This window comes from Phyllostomus hastatus, unplaced genomic scaffold (genome assembly GCF_019186645.2).
Source record: "Phyllostomus hastatus isolate PE091 unplaced genomic scaffold, TTU_PhHast_1.1 phas_contig_40, whole genome shotgun sequence".
Classification (NCBI taxonomy): Eukaryota; Metazoa; Chordata; class Mammalia; order Chiroptera; family Phyllostomidae; genus Phyllostomus; species Phyllostomus hastatus.
The window spans coordinates 63,430,915-63,454,899 of NW_025333872.1; the positions used below are offsets into that span (position 1 = coordinate 63,430,915).

General features: G+C 38.3%; 1 protein-coding gene across 3 annotated transcripts in view; it reads right to left on the reverse strand.

The window, feature by feature from the left end:
• The window catches only part of TRAPPC3L (trafficking protein particle complex subunit 3L), a 64,078-nt gene that overhangs the window by 26,384 nt on the left and 13,709 nt on the right, over positions 1–23,985 (reverse strand). For 2 of the 3 annotated variants that reach the window (XM_045843719.1, XM_045843721.1), the window contains exons 2-5: positions 18,537–18,607; positions 15,859–16,024; positions 12,937–13,034; positions 8,916–9,015 (exon numbers count right to left, since the gene is read on the reverse strand). In XM_045843719.1, the coding sequence (XP_045699675.1) occupies positions 8,916–9,015; positions 12,937–13,034; positions 15,859–16,024; positions 18,537–18,568 (396 nt within the window). In that variant the 5' untranslated portion in view covers positions 18,569–18,607. Of the gene's footprint in view, positions 1–8,915; positions 9,016–12,936; positions 13,035–15,858; positions 16,025–18,536; positions 18,611–23,985 lie in introns of all 3 variants that reach the window. The other variant, XM_045843720.1, reaches the window with a different exon arrangement.

The window sequence follows — 23,985 nt, forward strand, 5'->3', positions numbered from 1 at the left end:
ATTTACACAAAAAAAAATCATGTCATTTCTGGTACCAATCTTTGAAAAATACAGAATGCCAAGAGAAAGGACTGAAAAAGATTCAAAATGAGAAAAAAGCAAAAGCTCCATAGGATTACAGGAGCAGAGCAAATTTTTCTAATTAGTTCCTTTATGAGAAATTTAAAAGAGGACCTAATACTATATATTGTAGGACAACATCATTTTTCCCAGGAGAATTTCATTGTTTTCCTTCTACTAAAGCATTTCTTGGAGTTTACTATTTTGAGAAATGCCTGCCACACCATTGCTAATGGTCAAACAATGTGGTTTCCTTCGGAATGTTTCCTAGTGGAAACATTTTTTGGAAAAATTTGCCTACTTGATTGTTATCTGCAAAATGCATAGCAAAGACCATTCTTTCTACTTCAATACATTACAGATAGCATGTGACATGGAGCCCGCCACATAGTACATGTGGGACTTCTACCTCTGGGGCCGAGGAAGACAACCAGAAGCATCAGTAGGATGAAGAATGTGAGTGAGGGCTCATGGGTAAAGTAAGACCCATAAATGACTGTTGCCCAGGCAGAAAGAGCCAGGTCTATGACAGTTAATTTGCCCTGTTTAGAAAATCTCAGAATGTTCGCCATACCCAATCCTCCTTCCTGAGGGGTTTCCTATGCTGACCATGTTTTGTGTCTCATTATCCTGCTGTTCTGGCCACAGTTAGTGGACTAGAATAGGCATTTGAGAGCCCTGGCAATCAGTCCATAGCTGGGCTACAGGACTTAAAGTGGCCCAGCACGAAAACTCTGCCCAGCACAGGGCCACTGATGGACTGGACAGGTTAGACTGAGACTGTCTTTTTGGGACTGAACGTGAGACACAAAGAGAGACAGTGTGTGTGATTGGGCAGAAGACAAACAAGATGAAGAGAAAAGAAAATAAGCAGAAGCCATGAGGCAGCAGAAACTGTGAAGCAGCTGAGCACTGAGGCAAAGAGAAGAAAGAAAAGATAAAGGGAGTAAATGTACAAATTGCCAGTGATAAAAACAGTCGTGGAGATGTAAGTATAGCACAGAGAGTACAGTCAATAATATTGTAATAAGTATGTATGGCATTCAGTATAGCGTCAGATGGCACTAGGCTTCCCGGGGTGATACTTTGTAAGGCATACAAGTGTCTACTTGTTACCAGTAGATGAAGTTTGGAGGTTCCAGTACAGAGGCTGGGCAGCCAGTCCAGGGATGCCTTCACAAACCTCCCGGGGCCATGTTGAGGACATTGCATTTGCAGTATGGCTCCGGGTCTGCATTGCACTTCCACAGGACGTGAAGCCACACTGCCTGGGTAACCAAGCATGTGCTTTCTGGATTCTCTGCCCTTGACCCTGGGTGGAGTTGACAGAGTAAGAAGGGGGACCCCAACATGGATCAAGACAGAGGCAGAAGGAGTTCTTAAACTGAGCATGCATAAGTCTAGCAACATAATTGGATTAGAGAAACAAGCCCTCCTACCCTTTCTGATACCAGATTGGAGGCAGGACTGGGGGAAGTCAGTCACAGTGCAATAAAAGTCAAAATGGTGCAGGGGTGGTGCTGGACCGAAGAGGCCCATCAGTCTAGCCTGGGGAAAGGAAGAAAGAAGCCTTATCAGCCACATGGCCCACGGCCTCCAGGAGACAGTCTGAAACTGCAGCATCAGGGAACAAGCTCAGCTGCGTGGATGGCTGCTTAGCAGCCAACTGCTGACTCCAAGATACAGGATATTAAAATGGAGCAGGAACTCTGGGCACTGGCTTTTGTTTTGGTCTTGCTGAGGATGGTTGGACTTTGGGTTTTGTGGAAGAGATGAGCTTTGAGATGGGGAGTCCACCATTCTCCCAGATGGCGCAGCATCTGAATAAAACCTCTTTCCCTTTTTACCACCAACTGCCTCACAAGTTTGGCTTTTGTGGCAGCAGGCAGACAAACCCCCCCTTTTTGTTCAGTAACATACTCAATGTGCTAGGCCTGAAACTAATATATTGTGTATCAGCTGTAACTGAGAAATTTAAAAAATATATATTAAAAAAAGAAATTATTAAGTAGTCATAAGAGCAAAATAAGCAGCGGATACTGAGTAACCAAAATGGCAGAGGCCAGAAGTAGGTAAGAAACCACAAATTCCTGCTCCTCAGATAGCAAGACAGACTAAAGGATTTTCTAGTTTCTGTTCTTCCATGAAGCCTAGCCATCCTGTCCCGGATATCTTTACAACTAACCCCAATGACCTGACATAACCCAAAGGCCATCAACCTAAAGGAGTCCAGCTAACACAATTTGGCTCCGTGATAAATTTTAGAATACATCTCAAATATTTTCCACAATAAATGGAAATGACCGATTTTTATCTAAATCAGCTTCTCTTAATAAAACTATTACTATAAATGTGTTTGAAAGCCAGGAAGTATATTTTTGTGTAATTAAGAAGATTTTTGTAGATCTTAGATCAAAGAGCAGTATAACTGTATATCCTACTTATCTTTACAATAAAGTGAAAAAGATATGTGCCTATTAGTCTAATGGAAATGTAATATCCAATCATTTGATTACCTATTTAATACTTGCATTTTGTAATCACCATAGACTTCAGTGTAGCAAGAATGAATCTCCCTGCTCTCCTAAACTTTCTACAATTGTATGAATAGTGGGAAAAATAAAGGGTTTCAATAAAATTTTCAAGACAGATTCACTGTCTATTATTTAATAAAAATCAGATATTTTCCTGTCCAAAATTCTGTTGCAGTTCAAATATTATTACGGAATTGTTATTGTGAGCAACCAGATACATTTGGATTTGCAGTGTGGTAAATACTGCTTGAAATGCGGGACAGCAGGTGGTGGGAATTAAAGTGGGAGGGGGAGGAGTAGGAGTCTTCAATTCAAAGATGAATGTGGACTACTGCCCTCTTCTGGAAAGAATAGGAGGAGCAACAGGGTGCAGATGTGTGGGCAGATTTTCAAGCACTTGCTAAATTCACTTCAATCGTAGGTAACGTATGTCTACAATGGTCTGGTTTGCCATGGCACAGTGGGCAAAACCTAAGAATGCCTGGAATTATTCTCCCTTTAAGCTTATAGATGTGATGGGGAAATAAAATTTCCCAGAAATAAGGATAACTATAACAGATAATACAATAAAGTATCAAACAAAGTGCATGTATATTACCATGACTCAAGAAAACTCTGTGTTATTTCCATTTTTTGTAAAACACTTTTGCTCTAGTTAGATGGGGAACAGAAATATATACAAAAGAAGCTGGTCACCAGCAAATTTTTGGAAGATCTATAAGCACAAAACACAACACAAAATTGAATTTTAACACTGATTAAAGCATTAAACTGAAATGCAGATTTATTTGCTCTATTTTCATAATAAAAATGTTCTAAGGAAGGTTGATCATGAGTCCTCTTACCTTTCCAAGGTAGTTCTGTTATGCTCATTTAGGTATCTTGATACTGTAATTCCTGTCTCCCACAATGCAAACTAAGTTTTACATTAAGACCTATGAACATTTCAAGAAGTGGACCTCATCAGTGTAAAACCTATAAGACCATTACACAGGCCATGAGACCAAGCGTCAAGCTCTCAACAGGACTTATACAGGGTGGTGGGTAAGTGTCAATCTGCCATTTGCCTTGCATCTTGCTTCCTGTGAATTCCAAGGAAGAAAGTGCACGGTATTAGCCAGTCAGCTATATTCTGGAGTTCTTGGCAATAATATAATTAAATAGCACTTCTAAGAGTAATAAAATAGAGTAGATTTTATAGTCCTGACAGAGAGAGAGAGAGAGAGAGAGCGTGCGCACATAGATTTGGTTATAGAGACATTAGTAAAAAAAAAAAAAAGGCAGTGGCTACATTTAATAAACTTCAGTGTTTAACAGAAAGCCTATTTCAGATGAAAAGTGTGCACATTGAAAACTGTGCTCCTTGGTCTGTAATACTTTGCATCTTAAATTGTAGGCCACTGACACCACACTGGTAAGAAAATAATCCAGCTTCCTTTGCTACATCTTTCTACCAGCCTGCTACAGTTGCACTTAGAGGTGCACCGACATAAAAAACGCCCATAGGATGTAAATAAAAGTCACAATGGCTCAGGCCTCTGTGTTAGTCATTGGATTGCTGCCTCTCAACTCCAAACATCACCTTGCTTTTAATGTTAGAATTAGATCTTGCAAATATTTGTCCTTTGCCAGTAGAAGTTTCTGTAGAGATAGAGCAGAAGGAAAGTACTTCTTTTCCTGGCTCTGGTGTGCCTTTTTTCGATTTACTCCTGCTGGCAATGACTGGCAGCACATAGGTTACCCTGTAGCACTCACTGCCCAGCTTGTGTGTTCCAGCCCATGCTTCCCTCACCACTAGCCTCAGCCCTTACACTCCAGTGAGGGTCTCCTGCTTATCAGTTTTGATCCATAATTCCCTGTCCATCAGTCTCAACCTGGGAACCCAGAGGCCTTTGCACTTCCCACGGGCTATGATCATAGCTTCCCCAAAGATATTTGAACCACAGCCTTGGATGAGGGGCCCCTTCAAAATATTTCTTCTTTGGGAATTCTCTCAGCAATAGGGTATTCCTTAGCATCTTTTTCTTTCTTAGTAGCTAATGCCCTATAAATAGTTCATAATGTTTATAGTAAACCTTGCTTAATGCAATGATTGCATGGTGTCTGTTCCCTGACCAGACCCGCTGATTCTCCTTCCAATGCAGGCACCCCTCTGAAAATGTCTACTAAAGTCAGACACGAATGTCCCTGTTGAGGTATGAAATCAGTGCTTCTGAGTACAAACCTGTATAGAGATTGCTATTCTATGGCCATGGAGCTGCCAACACTCTAAAGTGACTTGGGGGTTTCAGGCTTCAAAATGTTTGAGTAATTTGTATCAATTCAGTCCAGGGAAGTTTTGTGCGTGCAGATGAGAATGAGGACAAAATAAATTTGATCAGTATGATTTTCTGGGATTCTTCTTTGTAGATTCAACTCTGATCTTAACTGAAGCATTTTGTAAATAAAAATGATTCCCCCAGTTCAAAAAAAAATCCCTCTGAATTTAGATTCCACTCTGCATTGTATTCCTAAGTGTTTGCTCTAGGACTGAGACATGAGTTCACGCTCACGACAGCCACCATTTAGATTTCCTTCCCTGCTTTAGGCATTTTCTCTTCTTTGCCTCCTGTGAACATTGCCTTTCAATTATTTCATTGATTTTATATCACTCACCAGAAAAAAAATCATTGCTTATAGTATTTAAGGTAAATTTCAATCTTCACTATCAAAAGGAAAAGATCTCATTTTTGCTTTGCAGAATTTCCTATATGGACAATATCAGGTTCCAATTTTTTAACCTAAAGATAAATATTTCAAGCTTTTAAAGTATTTTTATATTTTAAACATATTTTAGACCATCTTTTTCACTATTTTAACATTTCATCCTACTGTGACAATAGCAATGATGGGATGTTTATACTGACAAATTATAAAGTTCCCCTATACCCTCAGAACAGCCATCATCGTGACATTGGCCTGACAGTAAGAAGTTTCCCAGCTTTGATGAACAGAGCCATGCTAGGCCAATCGGTTGTTCACATGGTCAGTAGCTAGAAAGTGTGAATGCTTTGAAGGAGACTTTGGGAGCTCCCACCAGGACACCCGGCTATTTACAACTATAGTTCAATGCCCAGATTTTAGCTAGAGAAAGCAATACCCAAAACTCAGGAGAACTTCAGCTGAAAGAGGCCTCACCTGACAGATACAGAAACTGAGATGCAGTCAGACTCAGAGACTTTGTCAGGGTCACACAGTAGGAAGGTGGCTGAGCAGGGTGAGGACTCCTGGATTTGGTTAGACCATTGCTCTGCATCTGATGAGGACCAGAGTTCCTTGTGTATAAATTACTTTTAAAAGTCAACAAACAGCCCTGACTGGTGCGGCTTGGTTGGTTAGGCTTTGTCCCACAAACCACAAGGTTGCCAGCTTAATTCCCAATAAGGGCATGTGGGAGAGGCAACCGATCAATATGTTTCTCCCTCTACCCCCTCCCTCTCTAAAAACATATTAAAGACAACATTATAATAGTTCTTGTCAATCTTAATTTTTTTTATTTGAATGATCAATTCATCTCTAATTAACTTCCCCTAATATTGAAACTTTGTCATCAATATATTTGAAAACCATGAAATATATTTTTGCCTAACTAAGGAGGTATTTTTAGACCTTCACTAGAGAGAGGTACAATTGCATATTCTACTTGCCCTTATAACAAACTTAAAGAGATTTATTCCCATTAAATCACAGTTAAATTCTCTAATATTTCATTATTACAACTAAAATCAGCCAAAGTAACTCTACTGCAAATTCCACATTTTCCTTTTTTCTCAAAACAATAGACCATAATATGGGAATATCTTCAAAGGTATATTGTAAAGTAACAATTATTTTAAAAAATACTGGAATCAGGTCACAAGAAATAAATTGTAAGCTGGCTTTTCTAAGCATCCATGGTGATGTCATCTAAGTCTCATTACATCATCACTAAAATGGGGCTGAAAATAGAGGGTCTCAACTTCACAAAGGGTCTCAACTTCTCTTGTCAGGGAAGAACAGATGACAGGCGAAGTTACTTGGAGCTTTTCTTGAGAAAATCTCTGTACTACTAAAGTTGTTAAAGATCATGTTGTAATGCTAACAATTAAAATTTATTGTTGTGCTTTGAGGCAACCACCACAAAAAGCAAACTTGTAGGTGGTAGAACAGAATTTAAAAGTGAATGCCTTTTTTCCAGGTTAGTACTTGCAATGTCGGGGGAGCTGGCTTTGTAAAGTATATGACAGTCTAACGGCTATGCTGTGCATGCGCAACTAAAAGAAAATAATATTGAATGTAAACTGTAATTGAAAAATTAAAGAAAAGAAATAAAAATCGATACATTTTAATGTTGCAGGAAGATGACTTCAAAATAGCCTGCCACCTATCTCTACATAAAACATAAGGCTGATGAAAGATGGTTTTGATCAATATTTGGCCTCTGTCACAGGATTTCTTCTTGTACCACTAGGTGGTGCAATTTGAGGTCTAAAGCCTGTGGAGAAAATTATCTGAAGTATAGTGATAGAGATAGTTTCCCTGTGGAAAAGGCACAGTGAGGAAAACAAGAGAGATGGGAATGTTGCTACTATCTGAGGTCACCTGATTGTCCTCCCCAGAGGCAGAGAAGTACAGAGCAGAGAATGAGGTCAGGAGATCCATTCCTGTGTGTTGTCTTTCACCAACTAGCTCTTAGATGACTCACTTCTCTCTTCTTCCTTTCTTTCTCTACTTGCTGGAACCAGGACAGAGATCATGGGTTCTGCGGGAGCTACAGTATGCAGGTGCAAACCCCCGAGAGGGATGATGACAGTGTTCGGTCTAAGTGCAGGGTCTCAGAGGGCAGCTAAACAAATCACAGCCAGTGGGTTCTGTTCCTGACCCTGCTATGCTCCACACGCAGCATGTGACCACAGTCAACTTCCTCTGACCTTGCCCACTTCTCGATAATACTGACGCTAACATTTAACACCTGCCTCCTCTGAGAGTCTTCAGGGATTAATGAGATAATGCTGCCAAAGGCCAGAACTTTAGATGACAGCCGCTAATTATAAGCCAAGCATCTGTGGGTGAATACACAACTAAAATCTGACTCTTCCTCTGAGTTAAAAAGCTCTTGAATTGTGTGACATTGTTCCCACATGTCAAAGAACATTTTGATGGAGAAGTGAAAATTATTAAGAGCAAGGAAATCGGGCCCTTGAAGGAAAGTGGAAAGATCAGGAACAACCCCTGTTCACAAAAGAAGGGTGAGGGCGACAAGAGATTCTCCTCATTGGTAGAAGGCATCTTGTATAGGGGTGGGTGTTTCGGACCCATTTCGAGTTGATTTGCGTGTGTGCTGTAAGACAAGAGTCCAACTCCATTACATGTGTGGGTGTTGTTTCTCAGAACCATTTGTGAAGGAGATCATCCTTTCCCCTCTGCCACATTCAATGGTGAAACATGTTGAGTTTCACTTCTACTCAACATAGTACTGGGAGTCCTAGCCACATCAATTAGTCAAGAAAAATAAATAAAAGGTACCCATACTAGAAAAAAAGATGTAAAATTATATCTTTTTGCAGATGATATGATCTTATATGCAGAAAACCCTAAAGACTACACACACACACACAAACACACCACACACACACACAAAACAGTTAAATTAACACATGATTTCAGATGAGTTGCAGGATATAAAATCAAAATGAATCAGAAACTGCTATATGGAACTATTATTGCCACTAATGTGAATAGGCCTGTAGATTAATGGAATTCTGGCTAAGAGCGCATTTCCCAATCTCATATCAGAAATGTGTGCTCATTCCAGATACTTCCAAGTTGCCCTTCATATATTTGGGCTATGAAAGTTCTCAGTGCACACACACTCCTAGGAAGTCTTTTTTCTCTTGGGAAAACACTGTTTCTGGAATGAAATGGCTACAACAATATTCTCAGAGACGGCTGAAAATTATTACATGAAGAGGTTGGTTTGGGGCGTGTATGTTATAAGTCTGCCTTATTGGACCTCCCTGCTGTTTACCTTCACAGAGCACTCTCCCCAGAGTGGGATATATACTCCACACATACCATTTGGCCAGGAAAATCAATAGATGTTTAGATGCCTAGAAGCATTTATCTCTGTTCACAATAGCTTTATCTCTGTACTGAAATTAAATGCTTTTTTATCAGAATCCTCTCTCTTAGTACCTAATAATGGATACAGATGGAACCTGTTCAATCAGAGCAGAAACCCACCAAACTCAGGATGGATCAAAGATTTTCAAAACATATTGACAGAACTAAAAATGTCCTTACCTGGGCAATTATGTCTATAATTTCTGAATAACTGTGGCATCGTCTCACACAAGATCGAGCCAAAAAATCTTCCACCAGCCGTGTGCCAATGCCGTGTCCCCTGTGAATGAAGGGAAGAATGTGGTCTGGAAATAATGTTTGAGTCTTAGTGAAATGTATCAATGTTTAAGAATGGATTCATCTTGTTAGCACATGCCCAACTGGATAACAAACTAAACCAATGTGACTATTCAAATGACTTTTTGGCAGTGGGCTCCCTATTTGTCCCACGGGCCACAGAAACAGTGAGCACACATCCAGGGAATAGTAACTTATCTACAAGCAGAGGACTTGGAGGATTCAAGGCCGGCCAAAACTTGACCGTGTACACGAAAGGTAAAGAAGGTTGGTTGGTGTTTGTGACCCAGTGTTTCTCATTAGCAGCTGACTTTCTCATCATTAGCTGTTGATAGAAACAGAATGAGGGTCTAGTTAACTTGTTGTCTGCTACAGGTGTGGTCCCTGGGTGCTCATTCTTCTCGTGGCAGCTTTATCACGGCAGGAGGGCAGGCATGCCCGCCATGGCTCTGAAAGGAGGGGATGAGGGGAATAGAGAAATCATTTTTTGTTGCTGGTGTAGATGTCAACAGTTAGACTCTGAATTTCAGTGAAAAGAAAAAAGAGCCAAGTCCAGAGACTTCATTTTTCATTTCAGGGAAACTGAATCTGTGGGACTTGGGAGAAAGTATTTCTATTAGCTCCACGTCACAACAAAGAGCTAGAGAATTTGAAGTACAATTGTAAAAGCATTTTTTGAGGTGTGACCTGAGTATGTGGCTAAGGTGACTGAGCACTCACCCTCAATAAGATCGACCTGAGAACTGTCAGCCTAGTTGAGGAAATATAACCTTAATGGTAGAAATAAAAAGAATAAGTCTGCCTTTTCCAAACAACTGACATAAAATTAATCGAATTTCACAGCAACATGTGCATATACAAGTGAAATGATTTGAATAGAGCAACAGAAGACCCAGCAAGATAAAGACACCGAGGTTTGTAGAGGCAACATTGACTCCATAGGGTCTAAAAAGAGGGGAGATATTTGGTGACTGGGCAGTTGGGGATGGATCGATTTAATGTCAGAGTGCTCACCCATTCACTAACTCTATGAGATATTTATATTTCTGAGTAGATAGCAACATTCAGTTTAGTTTACTTGCCTTCCAAGAAAAATGTTTTCTGATTCTTGTCAGGAAGATCACACAGAATAAACTTTTAAAAAACAGAACGTATACTTTACAGAAATAGTTGTATTAGGATTTAAAACATGTTTCCAGTGTTTTCTAATATTTATGCATATACACGGGGTTGGCCCCTGGGAACAGTGATTAGAAGCCAGAATATTATAGTCAGTGCCACATATATGCATATATATATATATATATATATATATATATAGTTTTGGTCAAAGGGTATGCTTCTGCAAAGTATATATTTTGTATATTTATGTATTGAATTAAAAATATAAGATGCTCTCAGATTCAGATATTGGAACATTTAAAGTTGTCCTAGAGGTTCCTAAGCCTCTCTTCAACGTTCCAGCATCCAAATCTGGCATAGGAATGCCAGAAGGAGAAGAGGAAGAGCAAGAGACTGAAAACTTATTTGGAAAAATAATGAAGGAGAACTTCCCCATTCTGGTAAAGGAAATAGACTTCCAGGAAGACCAGGAAGCTCAGAGAGTCCTAAAGAATTTGGACCCAAGGAGGAACACAGCAAGGCACATCATAATTACATTAGCCAAGATTACAGATAAGAAGAGAATCATAAAAGCAGCAAGAGAAATGAGATTACCTAACCTACAGAGGAGTTTCCATAAGACTGTCAACTGATTTCTCAAAAGAAACCTTACAGGCAAGAAGGGGCTGGAAATAAATATTCCAAGTCATGAAAGCCAAGGACCTACATCCAAGATTACTCTATCCAGCAAAGCTATCATTTAGAATGGAAGGGCAGATAAAGTGCTTCCCAGACAAGGTAAAATTAAAGGAGTTCATCATCACCCAGCCCTTATTATATGAAATGTTAAAGGGACTTATCTAAAAAACACAAGATGATCAAAAATATGAATAGTAAATGAAAACAAACAACTGTCAGCAACTGAACCTAAAAAAATACAACAAACAAACTTAAGCAAACAACTAGAACAGGAACAGAATCACAGAAATGGAGATCACATGGAGGGTTATCAGTGGGTAGCAGAAGGGGAAAGAATGAAGGAAAAGGTACAGGTAATAAGAAGCATAAATGGTAGGTCCAAAATAGACAGGGGGAGGTTAAGAGTAGTATGGGAAATGGAGAAGCCAAAGAACTTATATGTATGACCGGTGCACATAAAATAAGGGGGGTAATGGAGGTGGGGGGTGCAAGGCAGAGGGGAATAAAGGAGGGAAATGGGACAATAGCATAATCAATAAAATATATTTAAAATTTTTTAAATAAAAATGTAAGATGCACCCCTGGCTGGGGTAGGTCAGTAGATTGAGCGCGGGCTGCGAACCAAAGTGTCGCAGGTTCGATTCCCAGTCAGGGTACATGGCCTGGGTTACAGGCCATGACCCCCAGCGACCGCACATTGATGTTTCTCTCTCTCTCTCTTTCGCCCTCCCTTCCATCTCTAAAAATAAATAAATAAAATCTTTAAAAAAAATGTAAGATGCTCTCAGCAGAAGTTATTAAGGATATTCAAATGTGAATTATTTTTCTGAAGGCAAGTCCTTTCAGCAGCCTCTCAAAATTTATTCTTTAACTAATATTTTATTCAGATTCATTAAAATGTGCACTCAAGTAGTACCTAACCAGCGATATTTTTTTAGTCAAATAAGTGAATTGCTACATCTTATTGACTTGCTGTACCTTCTGGAAATGCTGTATGACAGGTTTAAGTATGGCCTAAGTGTAAAAGTTCTTACGCAGCTCCCACTTTTACAGTGAGTTTACCTGAGGAAGTGCTTCTGACTAATTCAGAAGAAATGAAAAAATAAAGGTACATGAATCAGAATAAATACAGGACAGTGAAAAAACAACTTATCAATGGAAAAAGAATAAACATGTAAAAAGGAAGACCAAGTGCTCAAGAAAAAAATCTTTAATACTTCTTTTATGTTTTTATTTCTGTATTCCAACAAAAAATACAGTGAAGCCTTTTAAAAAGCTAAAATGCTCAACTCAATTAGGCTAAATTTTCCATTCAACCTAAATATTCTAACTAGTACAGATTTGTCAGCCATCACCCTGTTAGAGTCCTTTTCAGGATCCACAGTTAAGAGGTTAAAAGATATTGACAGATATTTTATTATCCGGCAATAATCTGATGTTCATATAATTATGCTGAGAAATTTAAAGGCTGAATATGTGCAGAAGGAATCCCCACTAATAAAGACAAGTAGAATGGGCTTTCTCTTAAAAGGAAGAAGTGTGTTTCTCTAGCATATTTTTTAAGTAAAGCATAGTAATGGTAAAAGTATTCAAACAATAAACAGGAAAAAAATAAATCTGCCTTTTACCTCTCTAATCTCCCATCTCCCAGTTCTCTCAGGCAACTGCCATTGGTAGCCTTTCACGTATCCTTCCATAGGTGGTCTGTGCATAATTATGTAAGCATAAATTCATACTGGAAAGAGTTATGTTAGAATAAAAGACTTCTGAAAATAATCATATTAGGTGATCTGTCACGTTAAAAGAAAAAACTCAGGTTTATCACCTGCTTTGCTTATAAGCAACTAACAAATAAATAATTTCCAACTAAAAAGAAAACATTCCATGCCTGATATTCATGGAAAAAAGTCTCTTCGTATTACTTCATACTCTATAACAACCTAAATGGCAGCTGGCAGAGGTTATGTCTAGCTTTAAGATGTCATTTATGGAAGGAGAAGGAGAGCTGGTGGAATGGAGCGAGAGGTGTCATCAGAGGTGGACAAAATACAAAGGATGTTGAGAAACGATGCACATGCTACATGAATTAAAGACTTCTACTTACATTTTATCTAAATATTTATTCACATCTTCATCTTTTTCATAATCCTTGCACAGTTGGGCAACCAGAGCTCCATAGGTGAGGACAAAGAGATCCTTGTTCTGGAGAGAAATGGATGGTTTCGTGTTATAGGAAGTTACAAACAATATACGGTTCTATCTTCCGGTCAGACACAGCATTCCAGATCTTCCACCCTCTGTTGTACCCTTATTTGGATACATTGCTCAGAGGGAGAAAGAGCTATGAAATAAAATTAATTTCTTAACAGGAGAACATCTTTCTATGTATTTGCTTGTATTATATAACTTGCAACATATTTCCATGGAGGAAGTTTCTACGGAAATACTATTGCTAATATAAACTGCTGTTGTTCCAGAATAGCCTTTGGTACCTGCTGCCCATGTTTGCAGTGGGAAGGAATAACTGCGTGAGACTTCTCGTGAGATCTGGAACTCCCTAACGGGTTCCAGATCTGCCAGGGAGAACATGAAGATGACTCCAACTGTAGCAGCAAATTTATGACTTTTCCTTTATACCTCAAAAAAAAACCCAGGAAAACTTTCACATTCCTTATAGATCTCCAAAATATGTCTTAATTTCAGAGTAAATTAAAAATTAAAACTAAAACTGAGGATAATAGGCGGAAAATACGGGGAACAGAAAATAAAGCACAATCAATCCATTTATATAAGTCTCTGTTTCGCATTTACAATGGAATACTATATAGGAAAGGAAAGGGGCTATTGAAGACAATTTGTTCCAATGCTCTCAGTCCTACAGGAGGGGGAGTGAGGCTTCAGGAGGACTGGGTGACTTGCCGAACCAGCCAGCAGTCGGCAGAGGCAGGATGGAGCCTGAGATTGCAGGGTCCCCTCTGGCGGCAGACATCTGCGAGGTGCACCAAAGAAGGCATGGTTGAACAGAGGTGGGAGGGAGAGGGGGTAGGAAGAATCACTGCTGTTGAAAATAATCTTGTTTTGTGCATAGTCTGTATTTTCATGAGAGGTCTAATGTGGATTCCAGGTTAGAAGGGATGTCTTACCTCTAGGCCCAGGTATCTTGGATAGCCGAATGTGCAAGGGTAAATAAGGCCTGGTATTATGTATTTCACTTTTGTTTATCATGGGCAGAAATGGTTCAACAAATCAATAAAATTTTTTATTCAACAAAGGGCCTTCATTACATAAAGTGTTATAAAATTTTGATCCACATACTCCAAACTGGGCCCAATACCACCTGTGTCCATTCTCTTACCTATGGGCTTATATTATGACAAGTTTTTAAAAATAAGATAGAATATTTATTATCACTAAATAAGTTTTAAATGGATAGCATCTAAGTATTACACAGCACAAATAGACATAATTTATGTTGAAAATGTAAGTCAAAATGTCATAAATGTATGTAGAATATATATTATATACATTAATTGGCATTACATTAAGAATATGAATATATATAATTAAGGCATAAGAAAGTAATAAATACATTAATATTTCTACCAGGAAACAAAGGCTGTAAAGCAAAGCATGAAATTTGAACAAAAATATTGTTGAACAAATTATTGAAGAGTCATCATATATTTAATTTTAATTTTGTTTTTATTTAAATTTTCCAAGAACCTAATTATAAGCTACAAGAAATACCTATACATGAAATATCTTCTGAGTATATAAGGATCCACAGCAGAAAATAAATTACCAAAATAAGCAAAAGTGAAGGGGGGAGAGAGATAACATGGTTGTTGTCACTTGTAATAAAACAAAAGGATTTGAAGAGGAGATAAAATGATACCTACCTACATGCTATAGCCTCAGCATTTTGCCCACTTACAATTAAGGCCAAGCTGAAAAAAATAGTATTTCTCTCTCTCTCTCTCTCTTTCTCTTTCTCTCTCATGGGTGGGTATCAAGTGTGTTTTACTTCCAGCTGAGTTTCAAGTTTAATACCCATCAAAGTCAGTTTTCTCCATTCTGCTTCATGGCCAAAGGTTGTGCCTTGAACTGCATGTCCAGTAGGGTCTCAAATCCATACAACTTATCACAAGAATGTCAATATAACTCTATCAAATTTAAAATAATCATTTTCATATATGAAAAATAGACACTAACTCTTTCTTGAGGTTTTGGATATATCAGGATAAGTATCAAGTGATTTAGGTATAGTGTGAACTACATTCAATATTTTTTAGCATATGAGAGCTCCACATAAAATAAATCAAGATCCTGGAATGCCAGAAGGGGCATCTGTAGGCATTTCCAACTGGGGTGTACATGAGTTCATCATACAATTTTAAGTACTCATGGCTGAAATTACTTAATTTTATGCAATGTCCATGGGTCTCCTGAAATAATTAGCAGAGCTTTAAACTTGATGATGACCTTTCACTTACATAACTTCTGGATGTCCAAACCTATAACAAGAAAGGATATCCAAATCTGATCTGCACTCATTAAGTTTTAAAAAGAACTCTGAACTGGGAATATATAGAAAAAACAATAGCACATATCAAGTTACAATAATAATGCCTAACATTTCAGACTAGGGGATATATTTTTAAAGGCAATCTTTTCATACCAAGTTTTTTAAGATCTATTTCTAGTTAATTTAATATATAATCAACTATTTTCTGTGCATTTCACTTTCTACCTCACAAACTATGAAAACTTTGACACTTTTGTAGATAAAACCAGTCAGAAAATAAGACCCTGGAATATAGATAAAGAATCAATTATTCTGTTACAGTATGGAGGAGATTGTTGCAACAATTCCCAGAGCTGTCATTTATGATTCACTCCACTCTGCACTCCCTTGTTCCACGGAAATATTCTCCTTGCCTCTCAAAATGAATCAGAAATCATTTATAACATTTTTTCTGAAGTAAAATAAGATATCTTGGAGAACACAATCATAAAAAGATCTTACTATTTTATGGTATTCTGGTCTTCTGTGTGCAGGGCGAGACATCGCACTTGACAGATGAGGAATGGGACCTTCGATTTCTTTCCTTCGGCTTTGTTTTCTGTTCGCCAGTTCCTCCTCACTGTGAGACTCCAGCGCTACTTCTGTGCTCTCTTGCTTTTGCTCTTTGCTGAACGGAAGAGGACAATCACAAACAGAACTGTGAGGTGGCCACGTACCTTGCTATTGATCAAGTAAGTACTGCTTCACTTGTGAGGCTGCGTTGTAATCTAGAGGCATAAAAACTAAGAGTGGGAAATCAGATCAGAAGCACCATCTACTGAAAATTCTTTAGCCCAAGGGAGTATGAGAGTGGTGTTTTGCTCTCATGCCAAAGCATTGTTTTAAAATCACAAACAGAAACCTTCACATTCCAAGACAGATCTAAATGTTACCATTATTCAGCCTTCGTATTGATTGTTGTGGGAACTCAAGACGGGATCAGCAATCTGTGGGCACTAAATCCTGGGTGCAGACCTAATTGACTATAATGGGCATCACAGACCCCTTCTTGTGTGATTAAAAAATTCAAATATTCTGGTAAGTTTTTACCCATAACTAGCAATTTGAAGGAGTGATAGCATTTGGTGCTGATATTTTTCTTATAAAACTATTGCTCAGAATGGGTGTTCTCTAGTTTAATAATGCATGATGATTCTGGGAGAGAAAGCAAGCCCTTAGCTTTCTTTTGAGAGCCCTTGAGATGCTGCCTATTGAAAGCTCCCTTTATTTATGCAGAAGTACAGATATTTAAAGTTGAAACAAGAATCCCTCTCATCTTGATAACTGCAGGGTGTGGAGGATCAAAACATTTCTAGAAATAGAAGCTTGAACTGTTTAAGAAAGTAGTTTCCTGCTTCTTAGGGCTTGAGTCAATTAGCTCTGTGTGCTCTGAAAATCTCTTGCTATAAAGTGACAGACTACTGACGATTTTGAAGAAGAGCATGACGTAGTTGAAAGAGCCTGGGAGGATATGGGAGGCTCAGGCTAAGCTGCAGCTCTACCATTTACTGGCTGTGTGACTTGGGCAAGCCATTTTATTGCTCTCTGGCTCAGTTTCCACATCTGCGAAATGGCAATAATAATACCCACCTCACAGAATAATTGTGAATATCAAAGAGATTGTGTGTGCTATAAAGCACATTATAATATACTACATAAATAATAATTACCATAGATTATTCTTGAAGTTGAATATATTGGATGGGATTCTACAGCATATATGGGATTTCTATTAATACCTATGTTCTATGACCCCATTCTCAGGGAAAGCAGTTTGCTGAGTTGTAGGTTTGGGGGGGCTTTTCAGTAGTGGTCTAACAGCACCTCATATTTATATAAATTTTACACGTTACAACATGATTTCTTTTTCTTTATCTCATTTTAATTCATCTACAGTTTGTGAAGTAGTCAGTACTGTAATCATTACCATGTCATATGATAGGAATCTAAAAGTCCGAGAGGTTAAGAAATTGTTTCAACGTTAACTAGACAATGGGCAACAGAGAGAGATTTGGGCTAACGCCAAGTAAAGAAAAAAAATGTTTTTACCACATACACTATATGTCACAAAAAATATTTGGGGGGTAGATTCACAAAAGCTACCGAGGCCCAGTTTGGGGCAACTCTGAGTTCTGCATGGGAAATCCCTGAAAAAAAAAAAAAGGCATAGAAAAGTCCTGGGAGGAAGAGATGATATAAGAATCAATTTTACCAAACTCAAAAGACTGTGGTATGGTGACAACAGGGCCACCCTGAGAACTCAGGGCATCATGGGCACATCAGACAAAGCCAGCTCTTCCTCCAGACTGATGTTGGGTCCCCCTCCCCCCACCCCCAGCCCTGCACTGCAGCCAGGACTACGGGGATTCAGGAAGGAGTCTCCGCCAGGACTACTGTGCAAAAGCAGTCTGCACAAGCACAGCAGTAGGCACTGACTCTGGGGCAGTGGTTTGCTGGTTTTCAGACTGAGAAACCCAGTTGCCTTCAGCAGTTCTTATGATCACATTTAGACCTGTGTCCCCCAGCCTCCTTCTTTTCATGTAAAACCACCCTTCACTTAAATGGAAGAAGGCATGGAGATTGCTTCAAGCATGTAGATCAGCGATTTTCAACCTTTTATATCTCGTGGCACACATAAACTAATTACTAAATTTCTGAGGCATGCCAAAAATTATATTTCTTGCTGATCTGAAAAAAATGTATATTTTTTATTCATTTACAATACATAGCTATTGTTATGTTGGCTGTTGCCATTTTTTTTGTTTGACAATTGAAAGGAAAAGAGGTCAGTGCCCCTGAAAATAGTCAGGTATCACATGTTTTAAAATTCTTGTGGCACACTGGCTGAAAATCAATAGTGTCTGCTCTGGCAGCAAACTAGAAAGAGGAGTCATTTTAAAGTAATGCAGAGGAAAAGTTTTTCTTCTCTTATATAGAGTTCTTTCAGCATCCTAGCACTGAGTTCAGAGCTGGGGTTGGAAGTATGATATGTTCTTCAGTCTTGTCATACCTGCACTGCAATGTTTATCAACCCAAGTAAATAGTGAGCTGGGCTGCCCTCTATACTCATACTTTGGGAGGTACCTGGGCAGCTGAGTAGTGACTTGAGGAGATGCTAAGAAAGTAGAACACCTACTAACCTGTCAGCCAGATGATCAGCATCTGAGATCATCCACAAACCTTCAGATAAGGTAAAACCGCATCCAGGTACCTACTGAGAAACAGACATGTTATATGGTGGATAGGCCACAGCAAGCTCTCTTCAACATGGAGACCATTAGGCTATAAAGCCCAATAGAACATTGTTTACTCATAGATATAATCATTCACAATCCTTTACAAGTTACACAAAGGTACTGCAAATGAAGTTATTATTTCTTCCAACAGTAAACAACAATAAGAAATGAAGAATTTGTCATCCAAAAACTCCTTTACAGCAAGACTTTGAAACCTTAACAGTGACTTCTAATCAATCAATGCTCCCATCATTTCTACATAGTTCCTTGAAAGAATGGTCTACAATTTCCTTCTCTACTCATTCCCTGTAGACTCTATTAAACTGATTTTTAAATATGAAATTATTAGCATAAATTATTTTGTTTTAAAACTTTATGTAATGTATCATACTGCACAAACCTTACAGCTTGAATTTTTCCTTCAAAGTTATTTGCTAAGTACTCAGCCCAAACAAAGGGCACACCTCAAGTACCCAGCTTGGGTGATAGGGCCCAACAGGACACTTACTACATCAGGCCACACCACCAAGACAAAGAGTCATAACAGCTCTACCTAGTACATAGAAACAATCACAGGAACGCTGCCAAAATGAGGAGACAAAGAAACACGGTCCAAATGAAAGAACAGAACAAAACTCCAGAAAAAGAGCTGAATGAAATGGAGATGAGCAATCTATCAGATGCAGAGTTCAAAATACTGGTTATAAGGATGCTCAAGGAACTTAGTAAAGAGTTTAACATAATTAAAAGATCCAGTCAGAAACAAAAGGTATATTAACTGAAATAAAGAACAATTCACAGGGAAACAGTAGAGTGGATGAAGCCAAGAGTCAAATCAATTATTTGGAACATAAAGGAATAAAAAACAGCCAATCAGAACAATAAGAAGGAAAAATTATTCCCCCAAATGAGGGTACTATAAACAGCCACTGGGACAACTTCAAAAGGTCCAACATTCATATCATAGGTGTGCCAGAGGAGAAGAGAAAAAGCAAGAAATTGGAAATCTATTTGAAAGAAATAATGAAAGAATACATCTCTAATTTGGTGAAGGAAATAGACATGCAAGTCCAGGAAGCACAGAGAGTCACAAACAAGATGGATGTAAAGAGGCCCACTCCAAGACACATCATAATTAAAATGCCAAAGGTTAAAGACAAAGAGGGAATCTTAAAAGCAGCAAGAGAAAAGAAGTTAGTTACCTATAGAAGTTAGTTCCCATAAGACTGTCAGCTGATTTCTCCAAAGAAACTTTGCAGGCTGCAAGGGATTGGCCATAAATATTCAAAGTCATGAAAAGCAGGGAACTATGGTCAAGATTTCTCTAATCGGCAAAGCTATCATTTAGAATGGAAGGGCAGATAAAGTGCTTCCTCGACGAGAAAAAACTAAAGGAGTTCATCATCACCAAACCATTATTGTATGAAATGTTCAAGGGACTTATTTAAGAAAAAGAAGAACAAAACTATGAACAATAAAATGGCAAAAATTACAAATCTACCAACAATTGCATATAAAAAACAAACTAAGCAAACAAGAAGAATAAAAACAGAATCATGGATACAGAGAGTATTTCAATGGTTGCCAGAGGGGGAGAAAGGGTGAACAAGTGAGGGGATTAAGAAGTACGAATAGGTCATTGCAGAGTGGCCATGGGGATGTAAAGTATAGTATAAGAAATGGAGTAACCTAAAAACTTGCATGCATGACCATGAACTTGAACAATGGGGTGGGGAGGATTGCCCGAAGAAGTGGGGGTGCTGGGTGAAGGGAGCAAAAGGGGGGCAATCTGGACAACTGTAATGGCATAATCAATAAAATATAATTTTATAAAGTTATTCGTTAAGATTTATACATATCTATAGCTGTCAGTCTAGTCAATTTATTTATTTTCACAGCTCTATAGCAAACATCAGAAAACTTTCTCTGTGAAGGGCTGGACAGTCAGTATTTTAGGCTTTATGACCATACACTCTGTCACAGCTGCTCACCTCTGCAGCTGTGGAGGGAAAGCAGCTGTAGATATTCAGGAGCCAGCATGGCTATGTGCCAATAGAACGATATTTATCAACTCTGAGATTTGAATTTCATGTAATTTTCACATGTCATTTTAAAATGTAAAACCCAAGCTTAGCTCAAAAGTCAAGTAAAATAGGCAGCAAATCAGTTTGGTCCCTGAACCATAGATTGCCACCCCCTAATCTGTAGCATTCTGTTACCATGGTTTTTAAATCGGTTTCCTTGTTATTAGAGATTAGTGCTGAAATTTCTCATGTGATTTTGTACATGATCAATATGTTTTGGCAAATAATTTATTGGGAACTTATAAAAATGTTTATTCTCTAGCTTTAGCGTATGGGATACTATATTTATCTTAGAGTTTGTTAGTATTGTTCACCATATCTTTTATATCATTTCTGATGTTCGCTTGATCAATCGTTTCTGATAAGAATATGTTTTAAAATTCAATGATTTTAAGGATTTCAGTCTATAATTATATCAGTGTTTGCTTTATGTATTTCAAGGTTATGCAGTCACAAACATACAAATTGACAAGCATCATATCTCATGATGGATTGCTCCTTTTCTTATGATGGAGCATTTAAAATTAGCTAGACACTTGTTGCCTTTAGTTCACTTTTGCCTCATATTAGTACCATTCTCAGTAATATGTATTTCAATACCTTTATTTTTCAAGCTTTGTGTGTGGCCTGGTTTTAGGTATGTCACTTGTAAGTAGGGTGACTGTTTTTGAATCACTCTACATGTAAGTTCAGTCCAGCTCTGGTGTGGTGTTTAGGCGCATGTTCCAGACCACCTGGGTCCTAATCCCGGTTTTCCCATTCATCTCTGACCCTGTGCAATTTCCCTAATCTCTGTGTACTTCCTTTTTCTCACCTGTCAGAAAGCTGAAAATAATATTAGCACCTCATCATAGGGTGATTGTGGGGATTGAATAGAATGAAGTTCTTAGAATAAGGCCTGACATGTAGTGAGTACCCAGGAATTGTTAGCTATTTAATTTTGTGTGTGTGTGAAATTGGTGTGTTTGGTCTCATTTCTACCATTATTTTGTGTGTTCTTTGTACTATCTTTTTCCCTTTATTATCTCTTTTCCTATCAATATTCATTTTTTATTTTCTCTGTGTTTGAGTGACCTATACACTGTATTTCTAATATTTAATAATTATTCTTAAAATTTTACTGCCTTCTTGAGATATATTGATGTATAATTTGATGAGTTTTGACCTATATATACACCCCTGAAGCCATCAAATCAGTCAATATGTTTGACATTCCCGTCACCTTGTTTTAAGTGCAGTATCTCAGATTCTTGGTCTCTTTGGCATCTGTTAATTACAGGGCTTCACTAGCAGCCAAAGTGATTTATACCTCTTGTGCAGTGCAGAGCCCATACTCTGAACCACCTTCTTATCTCTCATACACCGAGCCAATGTTCCCCTACTCTAGGTCAGCCCAGCCCAGGTCCCAGACAGACAGCGACAGCCCCTATACCCCCAACCCTGTCAAAATTATTTAAACTAGTCGGTCCTCAGTTGGTTTCTCTGCCCTGTCGTGCCTTTTCCATGAAAACACCAGTAAAAGGTCTGGCCTAGGCTTTCTGCTCCTCCTTCCTGCCTCCTGACCAAACCTGGTGATTCTCCACATGGCCCTGTGTGGCCTGGCATGCCCTTTTCTCTTGATAAATGTAATAAATTCTTCTTTCAGTGGCATTGGCCTGTCTGTGTCATCACACAGTCATTCCATAAATTAAAATTCTGCTGGTATGAATTGATAAAATGCCTAAAAATGTTCTCTTGTCTCCTGGTAATCTCTCTCTTTTCATTTCTCCTCCCCCATTCCCTAGGCAAGCACTGATCTATTTTCTGCCAATATAGATTAACTTAATTTTTTTAGAATTTTGTGTAGTATTCCTTCACTTGAATTCTTTGATTCAGGAAATGGTTTTGAATTTATTCTTGTCATTGTGTCATTTCCAGTTTGCAGCTATTATAAATAAAACTGCTATGGACATTCATGTACAAGTTTTCACATGGAAATATACCTTCATTTTCTTGAGCAAATACCTAGGAGATAAATAAATGTGTTACATAGTGGATGTAGAGTTAACTTTCAAAGAAACAACAATTTTTTAAAGGGATTGTTCCATTTTACCTTACCACCTTGAGGGTTCCAGTTTCTCTGCTATCCTCACCAATACCTGGTCTGGTCAGTGTTTTTAATTTTAGCCATTTCCACAGTGATGTCTTACTATAACTATGTATTGCCTTAGTTATAGCTATTAAATTAAAAAGTAGTTATTTCTACAGCTTATAATTAAAGGAACATCTTGAGAATATCATATTTGTACTCATTTTTTCCTCCACGTTTTTCCTGGAGGGAAATCCAGGAAATGAGTGGTAAATTCCCTTAGTCTTATGTATCTTTATCTTATTCTGTCTAGAATGATAGTGTAGCTGGTACTAAGTTACTCTGAAGATACTGCCTTCTGGCCTCTATTGTTACTGATAAGAAGTCTCCTGTTGGTCTATGGTCATTCTTTTACAGGTTATGTGTCTCTTCTTTCTGGTAGCTTTTAAGATTATCTTTCTATTTCTCACACTCTGCAGCTTCACTGTGATGTGTCTGTATGTTCATGTATCTTTACAGTGCTCCTAACATCTAACGCTTTCCTGATATGAGAATTCTCTTTGATTCTGCAAAATCCTCACTTATTTTTCTTCAAATATTGCTTCTCTGACTATTCCTTCAATATTTTTTTCTTCTGGAACTCCTATTAAACAGATTATGGAGTTGCTTAATTTGTCTTCTATTTCTCTCTTTTTTCTTTTTTTTTTTATTGTTATTTAGGTACAGTTGTCTCCATTTTCACCCCACCACACCCCCTACCCCACCCACCCCCACCTCCCACCCTCAAACCTACCCCCTTTGGCTTTGTCCATGTATCCTTTCTTTCATACATGTTCCTTGACGACCCTTCCCCTATTTTCCCCCATTATCCCTCTCCCCCTCCTCTCTAGTTACTGTCAGTTTGTTCTTTGTTTCAATGTTTCTGGTTCTACTTTGTTTGCTTGTTTTGTTGATTAGGTTCCACTTATAGGTGAGATCCTGTGGTATTTGTCTTTCACCACCTGACTTATTTCATTTACCATAATGCTTTCCAGTTCCATCCATGCTGTCTTGAGGGGTAGGAGTTCCTTCTTTCTTTCTGCTGCACAGTATTTCATTGTGTAAATGTACCACAGTTTTTTTATCCACTCATTTACTGATGGGCACTTAGGTTACTTCCAGCACTTGGCTATTATAAATTGTGCTATGAACATTGAGGTAC